This window comes from Pelobates fuscus, chromosome 4 (genome assembly GCF_036172605.1).
Source record: "Pelobates fuscus isolate aPelFus1 chromosome 4, aPelFus1.pri, whole genome shotgun sequence".
NCBI classification, from domain to species: Eukaryota; Metazoa; Chordata; class Amphibia; order Anura; family Pelobatidae; genus Pelobates; species Pelobates fuscus.
This window is the reverse complement of record NC_086320.1, coordinates 322,725,141-322,738,392: the sequence shown is the minus strand read 5'-3', so window position 1 is coordinate 322,738,392 and position 13,252 is coordinate 322,725,141. Positions and strand designations below refer to the sequence as shown.

Below are 13,252 nucleotides of genomic sequence, written 5' to 3'. Positions count from 1 at the left end.
TGTCTCACAAGTAAAACCGTAAACTGCATGTATCGGTTTTATAGTGTTTTGGAAAGTTACAGGGTAAAATATATCACGTTACATTTTTCTGTTTATACAAATTGAAATTTGCCAGACTGGTTATGATGAATTTAGACAGTATGGTAACCCAGGAATGAGAATTACCCCCATGATAGCGTAGCATTTGCAAAAGTAGACACAAGGTATTACAAATGGGGTATGTCCAGGCTTTTTTTTTTTGTAGCCACTTAGTCAGAAACACTGGCTAAAGTTAGCATTCATATTTGTTTGTGTGAAAAATGCAAAAACTAGATTTGAACACTAATTTTGCCCAGTGTTTTTGACTATGTGGCTATTAAAAAAGAGAGATTTGAGGTAGATAACTACGAATAAAAAGAGAGGGGATCATAATAGTCAGAGTAATGTTTCATGGTTCATAGAGAAGCTGTGATTTGCAAACTCACCAAAATGGAATAAAACAGATAAGCCTCTACAGCAAAATATGCTGTAAGGAGGTACAATTGCCTTAAATTAAGATATATCATAGCAAAAGAATGGTTTCTCCTATAATTAGGGGCTGACTACCACAGCCTCTCATAGGGACCTTGTCATCCCATTAATATCCATTGCATTGATTCTTTACAAGTAATTCTTTTTAAATATTACCCTTATTTACCTCCCGGGCTGGGGGACAATAACTCAATTTATTCCCTTTTTGTGTGAGTACTTATGAGAGTTGACATTAATTCCTCCCCCTCTCTGACTGCAAGAAATGGTAAGACTCATTGAAACTTTTACTGTATGGAAGAACGGGGTGAGCTGACAATTTCAGCAATTTGTAGATATTAAATGAGTGGCTGATGGCAGATAGTTCCTTTACATGAAGGAGTGGCAACCTACTACCTTTGGAGCGTTATAAAGCCCATCCTGGCACTTTTGCAGCCAGCAAATATATGCCAATGATAAAAATCACAATCAACATATGAAGAGGAAGGCACTTTCTTGCATATAGAAGCCGGGTGCTCCAAACCAAGGGTTGTCAAACCCTTATTTTAACTTAGTCAAGGAAAAAAGGATGGTCCAGGCATCACATTAGGTAGCTTAATTGGAAGTGAACAAGAATTGCAACGTTTCTGCCAAGTCAAAGCCCTCTGTGTGGTCTAAAACATTACAATTATTGTTCACTAGCAATAAAGCTTCTTAATGTAACGCCTAGACCATCCTTTTTCACCTTGACCATGATAAAATCACAGGCATCCAGCCCTTTTACTGCCAGTGAGAGCCTAAGTCTCTCAGAACATCTACATCCCTGAAACAGGCAAAACACGTACGACTTTTTGATAGTTTTATTTCATTCAAACACTTGTTTTCATTTGTAATCTGCCACCCTGCATGTTTACCTCCGGAACTTCCTGCTATTCGCTGAAGCCTGGCTACCAAGCTTGTTGCAGATACGCTTGATTTGGTCTGTAATCTTGTAAGTGCAATGAAGTTGTCATTTTTTTTTTTTGTCAATCTTTCTTTTATTGAGGCGTTTATAAGACGGGGTACAGAATAAAGAGTAGGGAATGCACATTTTTGTACAGGTTGGGAGCATGATAATACAATATAGCATCTCCTATGAGTGTCAGCCTCATTTTATATTAATAAGGTTAGCATAGGTATACTAACAAGTTGAACGGTCAGTAGAGTTGTAATTTTTTTTTCAATACAATCTGCACTATATTCTTTTTTACTATCCTGAGCCATCCAGAAGATTCCGCTGAAGACCATCAATCTTTACTACCTGATCCTATCTGAAAGGGAGACATGCTTGATTATACATCTACCTAGGGAGTTCTCTACCACCCCCACCCTGATATTTATATTGCACATACTGCACCATATATATTTTTATTTATTTGCAGAAAATCTTGTGATCATTTATCAGATTGTACATAACCTTAATTATTCACGTTATTTGGTGGTTTTATAATATGTCTTTGGCCTTTTTGTTTCTGTTTCTACGTCATTCTGAGTGTCTTAAATTGAACACCTTTTTCCTTAACCCCTTAAGGACCAAACTTCTGGAATAAAAGGGAATCATTCATGACATGTCACACGTGTTCTGAAGGGGTTAAAGGGTTTTTGTGTTTCAGAGAATATAGTGAATTTTTGTTTGTATGCACAAATAAGGCTTTAAGGAATGTTAACTAGAATCAATATTTCTTTAATGGTATGTATTGCTTTTGTAATGATTCCAAACAAGACGTCCTCAAAAGAGAATGGAATTGACAAGACAATCATCCAAAGCTAACAGGCAAGTACTTGTTTTATACTACTACAGTCAGCATCACCTGAATATTTATCAACCCTAATCTATAAAATCAAAATGTTACACATAAGGCAACGCATAGTACAAATATAACTACACGTACACGATTAGCACTACAATTGGCCATGTACACTATCTAGCTAACTCAGCCATTTAGTGCTCTCCCCGTCATCAAGACTGTTGGTGTTAGAAAGCTAATGGGAGGTTTACATTGTAGGTATAATTCTGTCAGGCATGCTTCCAGAATATGTTGGCCAAAATGTGAATTTTGCTTTGAATTCCTGACCACACAAACTATAATGTTTAACAGTAGTTCCCTCAAAACATACCCAGCATTTCCCATTTATATTGTCGCGATTGTGCTGTATTTGAGTTTGGAACAATTGGTGTACAAACTGACGGTGATGTTGAAGTGTTGTGGTGTCATAGGGACACATGCAAATATTATAGGCCAAAAATAAAACCAAAACACTTAAAATAACAGATTAGAGCTAAAATATGGATTCTAAAAACTGCAATAAAGTTGATTCCATACTATTTAATGCATGTTCTGATTTTTTGATGATGGTCATTGCAATGCACCAACTTCTCATCTGTAGGCATAGACTACAATTTCAAGGGAACAGATGCAATTAATTACCAACATGTCATCCAGTTTGCGGTCTGCATTGGTTTTTAGAAATGCTCATTTCACTTAATGAGTTTGTGTGAGATTTTTAGTGTTTTATATGAGGAATGGGGAACCAACAGTGCAGAGCTAACGGTTATAATTCTTCAGTGCCAATGTTTGAGTAGTAGTAAATCTAGAATTTAGATAATTTAAAATTACTCCACAGCACACCTTGAATCAATTTTCAAAAAAAGAAAAAAAAAAAAACTTTGTTATTCCACAATATATTTGGGCCTTTTCAGGCAAAACTTTTTCTCAAGAAGACATTACAGCAATAACAAAGGGAATTTTTTTTTTTTTTTTCTGAATCGTGTTTTTGAGAAAACAAATATACTTACCCGCCTAACAAGCCCCCACCCCTTCTCATTCATTCTGCTTTTATATGTGACAATGTGTCCAGGAGTTTTAATTGTATAACAAAATTCAAATGAGTTTCTACACACGTCTGTTTGCTTTATAGTGTAAAGAAGCAATATTCTGCTCATTCAGTCTTTGATTGAAGTCCAAATGTAAAATCTGCAGGTAAAATCTCATGTGCTATTTGAGACAACTGGTCATCATATGATCGTAAAGTCCATAGCTTCTCTAATTCATAAAGCTCTCTCGTCTCTGGCAGCATAAAATGGACAACAATATCACCTGTTTAAAAAAAAAAATTATACAATTAGCACGTTAAAATATTATATATGAAATATAATCAGTAAGGACTGATTATCGGTTTGGCCGATAAATATTGGCTGTATTCAGCATTTTGGCAAATATCGGTACTGATATCACCTGTCCACCCAAGGTGCCAACCAACTGGTATGGGAAGCGGCCGGGACCCAGCACTTGCCATCTTCAGTTTCCAGCCGGTCCTCTCTCCAACTCTTGCAAGCCTCTGGTTGTCAAAGTGACAACGATCCTAGGGCATCCAAGGCTCGTGAGAGTTGGAAAAAAGGACCTGCAGGAAACAGAAGATAGTGAGTACTGGGTCCCGGCCGCCCCTTCTACAAGAGGAGTACTACATCTATACTGCACACATATATAATAATACAGACATGGGCAGCGTACACAGCCACACCACCACCAGGGAGTGCAATGTGCCCTCCCTGGCCACAGGTAAAAGGCAGTGAGGTTAAAAAAAAAAAAAATCAGTACCGGTTGTTAACTGAAAAGGCCACAGATAATCGGCATCAGACCTTACAATGTATAATCAGTGGATCCTAACCAGCCTTGTGATTTTTTTTTGTGTGATTTTTTTTAATTAAATTCAGAATACAAATTGTGCAAATGTCCACTGATCTGTGGCTACAAGAAAATGAACAGATTGTGGCACAATAAAATCAATATTCAAAATTATTGTTTTTTAAAAAATATGCTGTACATTGACGTTTGCTTGTCAGAGATGCTATTCTAACAAAATATAACATACTTCTGGAGTACAGCTACTCCATGATAAAACTATGCAAGATCGGTATTAAAGTGACAATTTCACTTCTCAAAGCGTTTACTGGGGAAAATAATGCAGCAAAGAGGGATAAAGTATTCAATGTATTTCAACAGAAAAATTTGCTTCCCCACATTGTCTCGCATACTGTCATCTACTTTCCCTTACCACGGTTGACAATATTAATCAAATGAGATTATACCCAGATTTTACATAATGAGTGAAGACTGCAACATAGTTCTCTATATGAAGAATATGGGCATAGATTCCAAATATACAATGCCAAATACTCACTTTTTTGTGTTGAAACTATTTCAGCCTATACATCAACCCTTATTTATTATTTATTGGCCTCAATCACAATCTCGCTCGTGTGTTAATTGATAGAAGTTCTGACCTTCAGGACAGTATTTATAGGATTATGCACTAAAGTGAAAATTGCAGGGAATTCAAAGTGAATTTTAAGATTCCCGTCACAATAGTCAACAGAAACCTTGTCCAAGTCAATTCTGTTTTCGGTTTGGCCTAAATGTGAAATTCACTCTGCAGGGGGCGGAGTTATCGACAGACTGAAGTAGATTCAGGTTTGCAGGGCTGCAGAATGATAGCAATATACTGGACAAACGTCTGCCGAAGCCTGCAGTTACCAATATATCGCTCTATACTGGTATGGGAAATAAAGCCAAGCGCTTACATATGCTCTTCTATCTTGGAGTCTACACCCCCCAAATGAAACATTGTTTATACCATCCTTTACTTAAATTAGTAGAGTATAACCAGGCCCCTGGGTCTGTGGGGTGCCCAGAGAGCAAAGTCCCCGATGCCGTGAGCCCGGTGGGGCGGGACTGTGTGGCCCCTCGTGGACCGGTGGCCGGGGGGGCGTGCCCCGCACCAAATATGCGACCGTTACCGGGAGAGACGTTAGGTCACACACTCCCCCGAGTTTTGGGTGGTGATGGGGAGGTGCAGGGAGAGGGAGGCCTGTGGACTCAAGGTGTGGGAGTCGTATGGACTGCCTCTGCTCCAGAGTGCCCACAAAGCCACTGAGGACTCTGGAGTTGGGCGGGGGTCGTTGCTGGGGGGGACAGATGGGGACTCGGCGGCCCGAGAAATGCTTACAGTCGTGCCATGAGAGGCCCTCACCGAACTGATATTAAGGCCAGTCCGGCTCCTGCACTGCAAAAAGTTTTAAAGTTCACTTTATTAATTTTCTACGTTTTCAGTTATATTGCATGCCTCTTCCGCAGCTCACTAGACGCAGTTATAGCACTAATAGACATGATATACTATAGTCACACAAGGTCTGAAAAACTTCACTACACTTCCTTAACCCCTTAAGGACACATGACGTGTGTGACACGTCATGATTCCCTTTTATTCCAGAAGTTTGGTCCTTAAGGGGTTAAGGGTTCACTAACGATACATACCTTACCTAGGTTAGACTAATCAGTGCAACAGCACACACACATCGACTAAGATTTAGTTTACTAAACATGCCTTTCTCGCACGCAGCCCATCATGCACTTTCCGCTTGTAGAGTCTTACACACAAATATATCTAAAGTTGATGATTAATGTCATAATAAATAATTCGTGTTATGGGTACCGCTAAACATACGCAACTTATTTTCACATATTTTAACCCTTCCGCCTTACCAGGCATTAACTGTTTTAATTGATCAATAATACGCTTTGAGGCACATGCCTCGGACGCAAGTTTACTAAGCGAATGGGCTGTTTCACTTAGCCTACTCAGACCATATTTTCCATGCTACAAATATATGCTATCCAATATCATAATTCACTCACCATGCGCCAAACTGTTAGGCCAGAGGGTAACTGTAATTCAAGTTCAACATACTGCTGTACACTTTATTTGAATATCTAGATTAAGCTTAATGTTTGCAGATAATTCATAGGATCAGTACCGTTAATTATACGCAACATATGTTCACATACTTAAACTTTTTTGCCTTATCTGGCATTGACTGTTTTAATCTGATGTATACTCTGCTTTGCGGTAAATGCCTCTGACATATGTTTACTGTGATTCGCATACCTCCCCTGCGTGGGATGACCGCTCATTAACCAAACCAATAAAACAGATTTAAAACAAAACAAAACAAAAAAATTAGTAGAGTATATTATCTAAATGGCTATTTTGGAACTAAATACGGCCTTCGAAAACTCTTCTTTTATTACCTATTACGGCTACCTACGTTTTTAAAACTGAAGCCGGGAAGGTGTTTTATTCTGCCTTTAATCTAGCTTGCTACAATAAATAAGTACAGATTTCAAAAAATTAACTTCATTTTGAATTCCCAGCTAGTGTAATTCTCACTAGTGTATAACCCTGCTCTTGTTAAACATGATCACCATCCACAGAATTGGAGTGTGCTCAGCTGCGTGTGTCAGAAGATCTCATTGCCACAGGGCTCTATGTATCACGATGGAGTGTTTACATGTCCTTTTCCAAACCCTATGTTATCTAGGTTCAAGGGTTTTTAATTTTGTGTTACTGATTACGGGCTTGTCCGTTGCCATTATACCTGTGCGACTATACATAAAGAAAGTAAGGATATTGCTTCTCGTCACAGTGGCACCCCTCACCTTGCCCCTCCCTCTTATGTTTAAACTTTCTATTGTTTGGGTGAAAATCAAGACGTTGTTTCGAGATATTAACACCAGAAAACTGTTCATATACCGGGTTTCGTGTCTACAATTTCAGAATTGCATGCCTTAATGTTTAAACTGTGTAACTGCATCACAACACCAGACTTAGAAATCTAAAACTTGGGCTAAATGTGTGTTACCACTGATAAGCAGAGGAGGTTTAGATTGTTATGCCAGCACTGAAACGAGAAACAAAATGACGATTTCACATCCATTGCCACTAAATCACTCAATTAGACTGACAGACTATTAAAGGGACATGCATCACTTTGAGGAAACTGTTTATTTCAAAAGCTTTGGCAACAATTACAATATATTACAGGGGGCGAGGGAGGGAAACTGATCAATGTTTTCATGCAAAGCAATATAGGATAAAAAAGATAAGATTCTGTGACTGGATAACACTAGTATACGTGCGCACAGAGCACCTGTGACTATATGTGTGTCCAAGTGACAGATTCAATACACCAGAGAGATACTCTACTGGTGTCTCTGGGCTTAACCCCAAATAGATTAAAGAGAAAAAGGTAAGGCCAAAATATTCTCAAAGCAAAGGGAGAACAAGGCCCCTGGATATAAACCAGTATCCTACATAAAAACGGTAGATGGCTGTAGTAAGAATACGTGTAAGAAATGGTTATAAAAGAAATAACATTGCCAAATGTTGCAATGTGAAAAAAATAGCTACATGTATCAATATCAAAGCCTTATACGGCTATTCCAATGACCTTCACTACCAATAGCACAGGAAATCAATAACAAAATGCATACAGCTGGCTTTAATAAATTCAATTGGCCAATGTAAGCATATGTTTGATATAAGGGTAAAGGGATAAATCCTATGTAGTGGCTAGTTAGATTAATAACACTGGGAGGGGCAAAGGTCCTAATATACAAGTATCCTAGTATCTGGATAGTATTAGGTATTAGAGTGAGAAGTCCATCTCCTTATTAGTAGCATGTATCAAGAGGTCTTGAAATATTAGACAGTAGAGATACAGTAAAAAATAGATAAATAGAGCAAGCCTCTCTCCCTTCAAATCTAGGTAGATGGGAAACGAAAAACTTAGCCTATGTTCATATTGTTAAAAAAAATGTTCGGATATCACTTAACATATAATGCTGTGGTGCTAAAATAAAAGTGAGGTGAAATGCCCATGATAATAAAATGAAAAAAAAAAAAGCGCGAAAATAAACCCAAAGCGCCTTTCGGTGCACAAATATGTGCACCTTTGTCAGGGGCAGAGCATGCTCAGGTATCTCTTGCAGCTGCACAATGATGCCCTGTTTCTGTCTTTAGTGAACTTGTCTGAAACAGATTAGGTATGTAAAAGGAGGGAGAGAATCTGAAGAAACTATCCTAGCTGGAAGGTGTGCCCAATAATGCAATCTGACCAAGTTTATGAACTTTTATTACATATGTTTCAAAAGTTTTTCTTGCTTTATTTTTGGTTGCATATTTGTTTAAAATGTTTGCTTGCTGGTTAAAAAAAAAAAAAAAAGTCAAGTAATGCACGTGCCTTTAATTTGTTCACACGTTTAACTGGAGTGACGAATCGCTTATCCCTGACTGCTTTACGCAAGGTAGGGTCTTTCTCCCTTACCCCCGAACTAAAAATTGCAATAGAGTTATAAAGTGGAAAAATGTGATAGTGGCCACATCAAAATCATTGTTCATTGGAAGCCTTTAACATGTTGATAATTGTAAAATGACAGGATTGTGATGGAGGTAATTTTCATTTAAAAATAAAAGTCAGGAAGACTCCAGTTCCAAATGCAATACTTACCAAAATCTATGCACATCCAGTCATCTGTGTCCTTTCCCTCTAAGATGATTTGTGAATTACTGACCCTCTTCAGAGATTTGAACTTAAAAAAATACAAATAAAATCAAAGTTTATGAAGTTCTACCATTTAATTACCACATTCCCTTTCAAAAACACAAATGTAAAAAAAAAAAAAAAAAACCAACAACTATATACACACACACACACACACACACACACACACACACACAATTTAACTAGTGCATGTCTGGAAGATGGAAGACTTTTCAACTCTAAGAAAAAAAACTGTGTAGTAGTCTCTAGTGAATAAACCAACACTTTAGATTAGCGACAACACTCAAAGATGTTTGTGAACTACTTTCACATGATGTTCTGCCAGACTAGTTCACAAGCATCTGGAGCACCATGGAAACAGTGCAGTAATTTCAAGAGGGAGAGTCAGAGGGAAAAAAAAAAAAAAAAAAAAAAAAAAAAAAAAGCACACACAACACACATTTCTGGAAGTCACAATTACCTAACCTTTAGGACTGTGAAAAACAAACATAAAGGCTATAATAATGTCTGACAAAAAATAAATAGATACAAATCTTATTTATGCAACAAACATTTTATAGGATTTGCATAAATTATTTAAAATAATAGAAAAAAAAAATTACATGTCAAGTATATCCATAGACAACCATATTCTTCAAATCCCACTCATACTTTCTGTGTCTAAATGAACTGCAAATGATCAGGTAAAACATTAGATTATCTATATCTTAAAAAAAAAAAAAAAAAAATAATAATGATAACAATAATAAGACACCAGCAACATGATATAAAGTTAAATAGCTGCGCACACTGGCATAATTATATCATCCATATTCGTGCTAAATGCAACACTTAGTCATAGGTATAATGAATGTAACATGGTAACGTCATAAAAGTTTAATTGCAGTAGGGATAAACTCTGGGTCTGAAGGGGAGTCCTGTTTTTTTGTTAAACATCTAAAAGTGCGTAAAAAAAAAAAAAAAAAAAAAATATAGAATCGGGGACATTTTGCCCATAGACTTATGCAACCATAACTATTGCAGTGAGCTCTAGTAGTTATGGTGCTTAAAAATGCCACTTTAAAGCAGCTAGTATTTTTGTATACCTTTAGGATCTTACCACTTTCAAAGTATACTGTGCCATCGCCTGTAAATGTCTTGTAGAAAATCCACTGACAATTACAAAATACTCTGCATATTTCACTTCAGGAGGTATCTTGATAACACACACGTCTTTGCCATTCTCTTGTCTCAACAACTTGACCAGTAGATCGATGTTAAAAGTGAGAAGAGCGTTGTCTGAAATAAAAAAAAAAAAAAAATCAATCAGATGTAGAGGCATCTATTTTATTAATTAGACTTATTTAATGGTGTAAATGATAAATGTTTAAATATGTTATACCTTTTTAAAAGGAAAAAAAGTTATTAATCTGGAGTGTAATAAATGTGTATAAAGTTAATAAACACTTGCCCTATTGTAAGCTTAAAAGGGGAAGGCTTAGTAACAACCAGTATGTTTAACTGTAGTATTTAGAATGATAAGAGTCTATCAGGGTTAGTTACTAAAGTGAGAATTCAAAGCGAATTTCACAAACATATATTCCTGTCACTACAGCTGTGAAATGTTTAAGTGACCAGCCCCAGTCAGCTAAGTGAAAGGTGTTGAACTCTACTTTTACTCCAGCACTGTGCAGGTCTCTTTGCTCCGCCTCCTTGGTTGAGATCAAACTTGATTATCTCAGCCAATCCAATGTTTTCCCATAGTAAAGCATTGAGAAGCTATTGCACATTCATGGCAAGACGCAGCGCCAATTAGCATCTCATCATAGAGATGCATTGAATCAACGAGGAACGTTCAGTGCCTCCATGCAGAGCACGGAGATGCTGGACGTCAGTGCTGCATATTGTGCAGTACTGACCCAGGAAGCACCTCTAGTGGCCATCTGAGTAATAGCCACTAGGTGTTCCTAGGCCGTAATGTAAACTCTGCCTTTTCTCTGGAAGATTAAGAAATAAAGCTGGCACGGGGGATGGTATGAGAAGGCTTTTTGGCTTGGAGAGGGACCAAGAAAGGTAGGGAAAACATAATCTTGGTAAGAAGATAGTTTGTGGAAGAAAAAAAAAAAAGCCTGCAAATGAAAAATAATTATTTTGCCCTAGTATCCCTAGGCCCAGATCAACAGCATGTTGGACCAACAAATTATTTACTCACCAAATAAGCTGATCCATGTAATGAACACACTGTTGTTGCAACATGCTTATTAAAGGGACACTATAGTCACCCAGACCACTTCAGATCAATGAAGTGGTCTGGGTGCCAGGTCCCTCAGGTTTTAACCCTTCAGTTGCAAGCATAGTTTCAGAGAAACTGCTATGTTTACATTTGGAGTTAAGCCAGCCTCTAGTGGCATGCCTTTGGACAAATGTAAACATTGCCATTTGTCAGAAAGCAGATGTTTTGCATTGTCTGAGTAAGGGGACAACATCTCTAAACTAAAAAAAAACAAAAACCACACATTACCATGTATTGGTTAAAGTTTCCATTTTCAGATTTGATCTTAGGACTTGTCATTGGTGTCAATATTCTACTTCCAGCCCTACCCACTGTCTATAATCTAAAAGGAACTACCAAAACAGGGCTCTTAGTAACTCCCAGTACTTTCAATTAGTCTAAACATGATTGGAGTTGCAGTCCACACGTGTTGTCTATCAAAACACATGTCCTTGAAGGTCAGCCCGTGTTTGTGACTCTTGCCATACCCATCATCTCCTGTCGCGGTTCCGGTTCGGCCTGGCTCCGTGGCAGAGGAAGCCCATCTATGTCCTGGGTGTCTTCAGACCCCGAGCTCCTTCCAACGCCCCCCGCCGTTAACCCGTTTAACCCAGGGTGCAGATGGAGCGTCCGAACCGCTGCCTGCCCGGTAACCCGTGCACAGGCTGCCTCCACTATGCTCTGCACGGAGCCCAGAGACACATTTCGGCATAGCTGCGGGGCCGAGCATAGCGCTCTGTAACCCGTTACACACACGGGATAAAACCTAGGCAGACACTGTGCCCACATTGCTCTGACGACATCAGCTACTTCCTGGACAGCAGCCAATGGAACGCAACAGCAAGCCGTGCTGCTATTGGTCTAAAACACTTTACACGCGCGTTCCTATTGGTTAGTCTGTAACCTGGCAACAAGGCTTTGTTTACACAGCACCAGCTCATCTGTTTATCTGCCCCATAGTGATAATTTCATTATCAGTTGTATTGTTTTTAGAACTGTACTGTATGGCAGTGGTAGGCAACCTGTCCCTTGGCATTCTAAATAGTGTGCACTACATCTTCCTTGATGCTTTGCCAGCATTATAGCTGTAAGAGCATTATGGGAGATGTAGCCCACAACATCTGGAGTGCAGAAACTTGCCCACGGTACGTATGGGCTTCTCTGTAGACTCACAGAGTGCAAGCAATGAGGCTCCACATGTATATGATATATAAAAGTGATTTATTAAACTTTACATGTAACATGCTGGATTCACAGGTTTAAATGCTCTGATGTGCAACTTGCTCCCATTGCTATACTCCTGCCAATGGTGTCCTCTCATGCTGAGCCCTGGTATAATGAAACTGCATACCTCACAGCTGCCCCTTTTAGGAGTAACAGTCCTTATTTTGGTCTACCGTTGTTCCCCTATGCTTCTTTCCTATCCTAATGTCCCTCTTTTGTAGGAACTCAGTACTCTTGGTGTCTCCCAGGCAACAATTCTACTCACAGTATTGTGTATTTAAAAAACCCCCTAAAAAAAACTAAAAAAAAAGGTATAGTCCCTTGTCTGTATGTGTTTGGAAGGAATGGAGGGGTCAGTAGTTCACCCATCTGACTCTTCCTGGGTTTGCTCTTTTATGCAGCTCCCTGGCTGAGCTGCCACGGTGTTTCCCTATTGGCTGGGATCCAGGCAACTATTGGCTTTTGCTGTTTTTGCGCAGGCAATGGGGCTATATAAACGGTGATCTGTGAGGTTAATCTAAGAGACCAAAAAAAAAAAAAACTATTAATTTAAAGTTTATTCAGCTTGCTGCATTTGCTTCATGAAGGAGCCCCTAATTCCAAGAATGACTGCAGGCTGAGAATGGTGTGGACTGGCTCAGACAATGTCTAGTTCCTGCAGTAAAGCCTCCTGAGGTGGAGCGTGGTCCTGCAACAATGTTTTACGTGGAGGCGGAGAGTGCAAGTGAGTAGGAGAGACCAGCCCTAATTAACTCAATGCTGTCACACTCAGGGAGGTCATTCCCTACAGTTACTGAATCCTTAAAGGGACCACAAACTAAAAGGAAAAGAATCTTGAAGGCAGAAGAGCC

General features: G+C 38.7%; 1 protein-coding gene across 1 annotated transcript; it reads right to left on the bottom strand.

The window, feature by feature from the left end:
* Positions 1 to 3,280: 3,280 nt before the first annotated feature.
* On the bottom strand, positions 3,281 to 11,998 carry MALSU1 (mitochondrial assembly of ribosomal large subunit 1). The gene is made up of 4 exons (XM_063450711.1): positions 11,666 to 11,998; positions 10,026 to 10,204; positions 8,873 to 8,954; positions 3,281 to 3,623 (listed from the first exon to the last, which is right to left on the bottom strand). The coding sequence occupies exons 1-4, from the start codon at positions 11,964 to 11,966 to the stop codon at positions 3,466 to 3,468; spliced, it is 720 nt and encodes a 239-aa protein (XP_063306781.1). The 5' UTR covers positions 11,967 to 11,998; the 3' UTR covers positions 3,281 to 3,465.
* Positions 11,999 to 13,252: the final 1,254 nt, after the last annotated feature.

What these genes read in the sequence shown, in the direction of transcription:
- MALSU1 (XM_063450711.1), bottom strand. Translation starts at nt 11,966, where the DNA reads ATGTGGGCACAGTGTCTGCCTAGGTTTTATCCCGTGTGTGTAACGGGT. An exon ending in ACCGCGACAGGAGATGATGG is followed by an intron (nt 10,205 to 11,665) that starts GTATGGCAAGAG and finishes TTTTTATTTCAG; the next exon opens with ACAACGCTCTTCTCACTTTT. An exon ending in CACAGTATACTTTGAAAGTG is followed by an intron (nt 8,955 to 10,025) that starts GTAAGATCCTAA and finishes TATTTTTTTAAG; the next exon opens with TTCAAATCTCTGAAGAGGGT.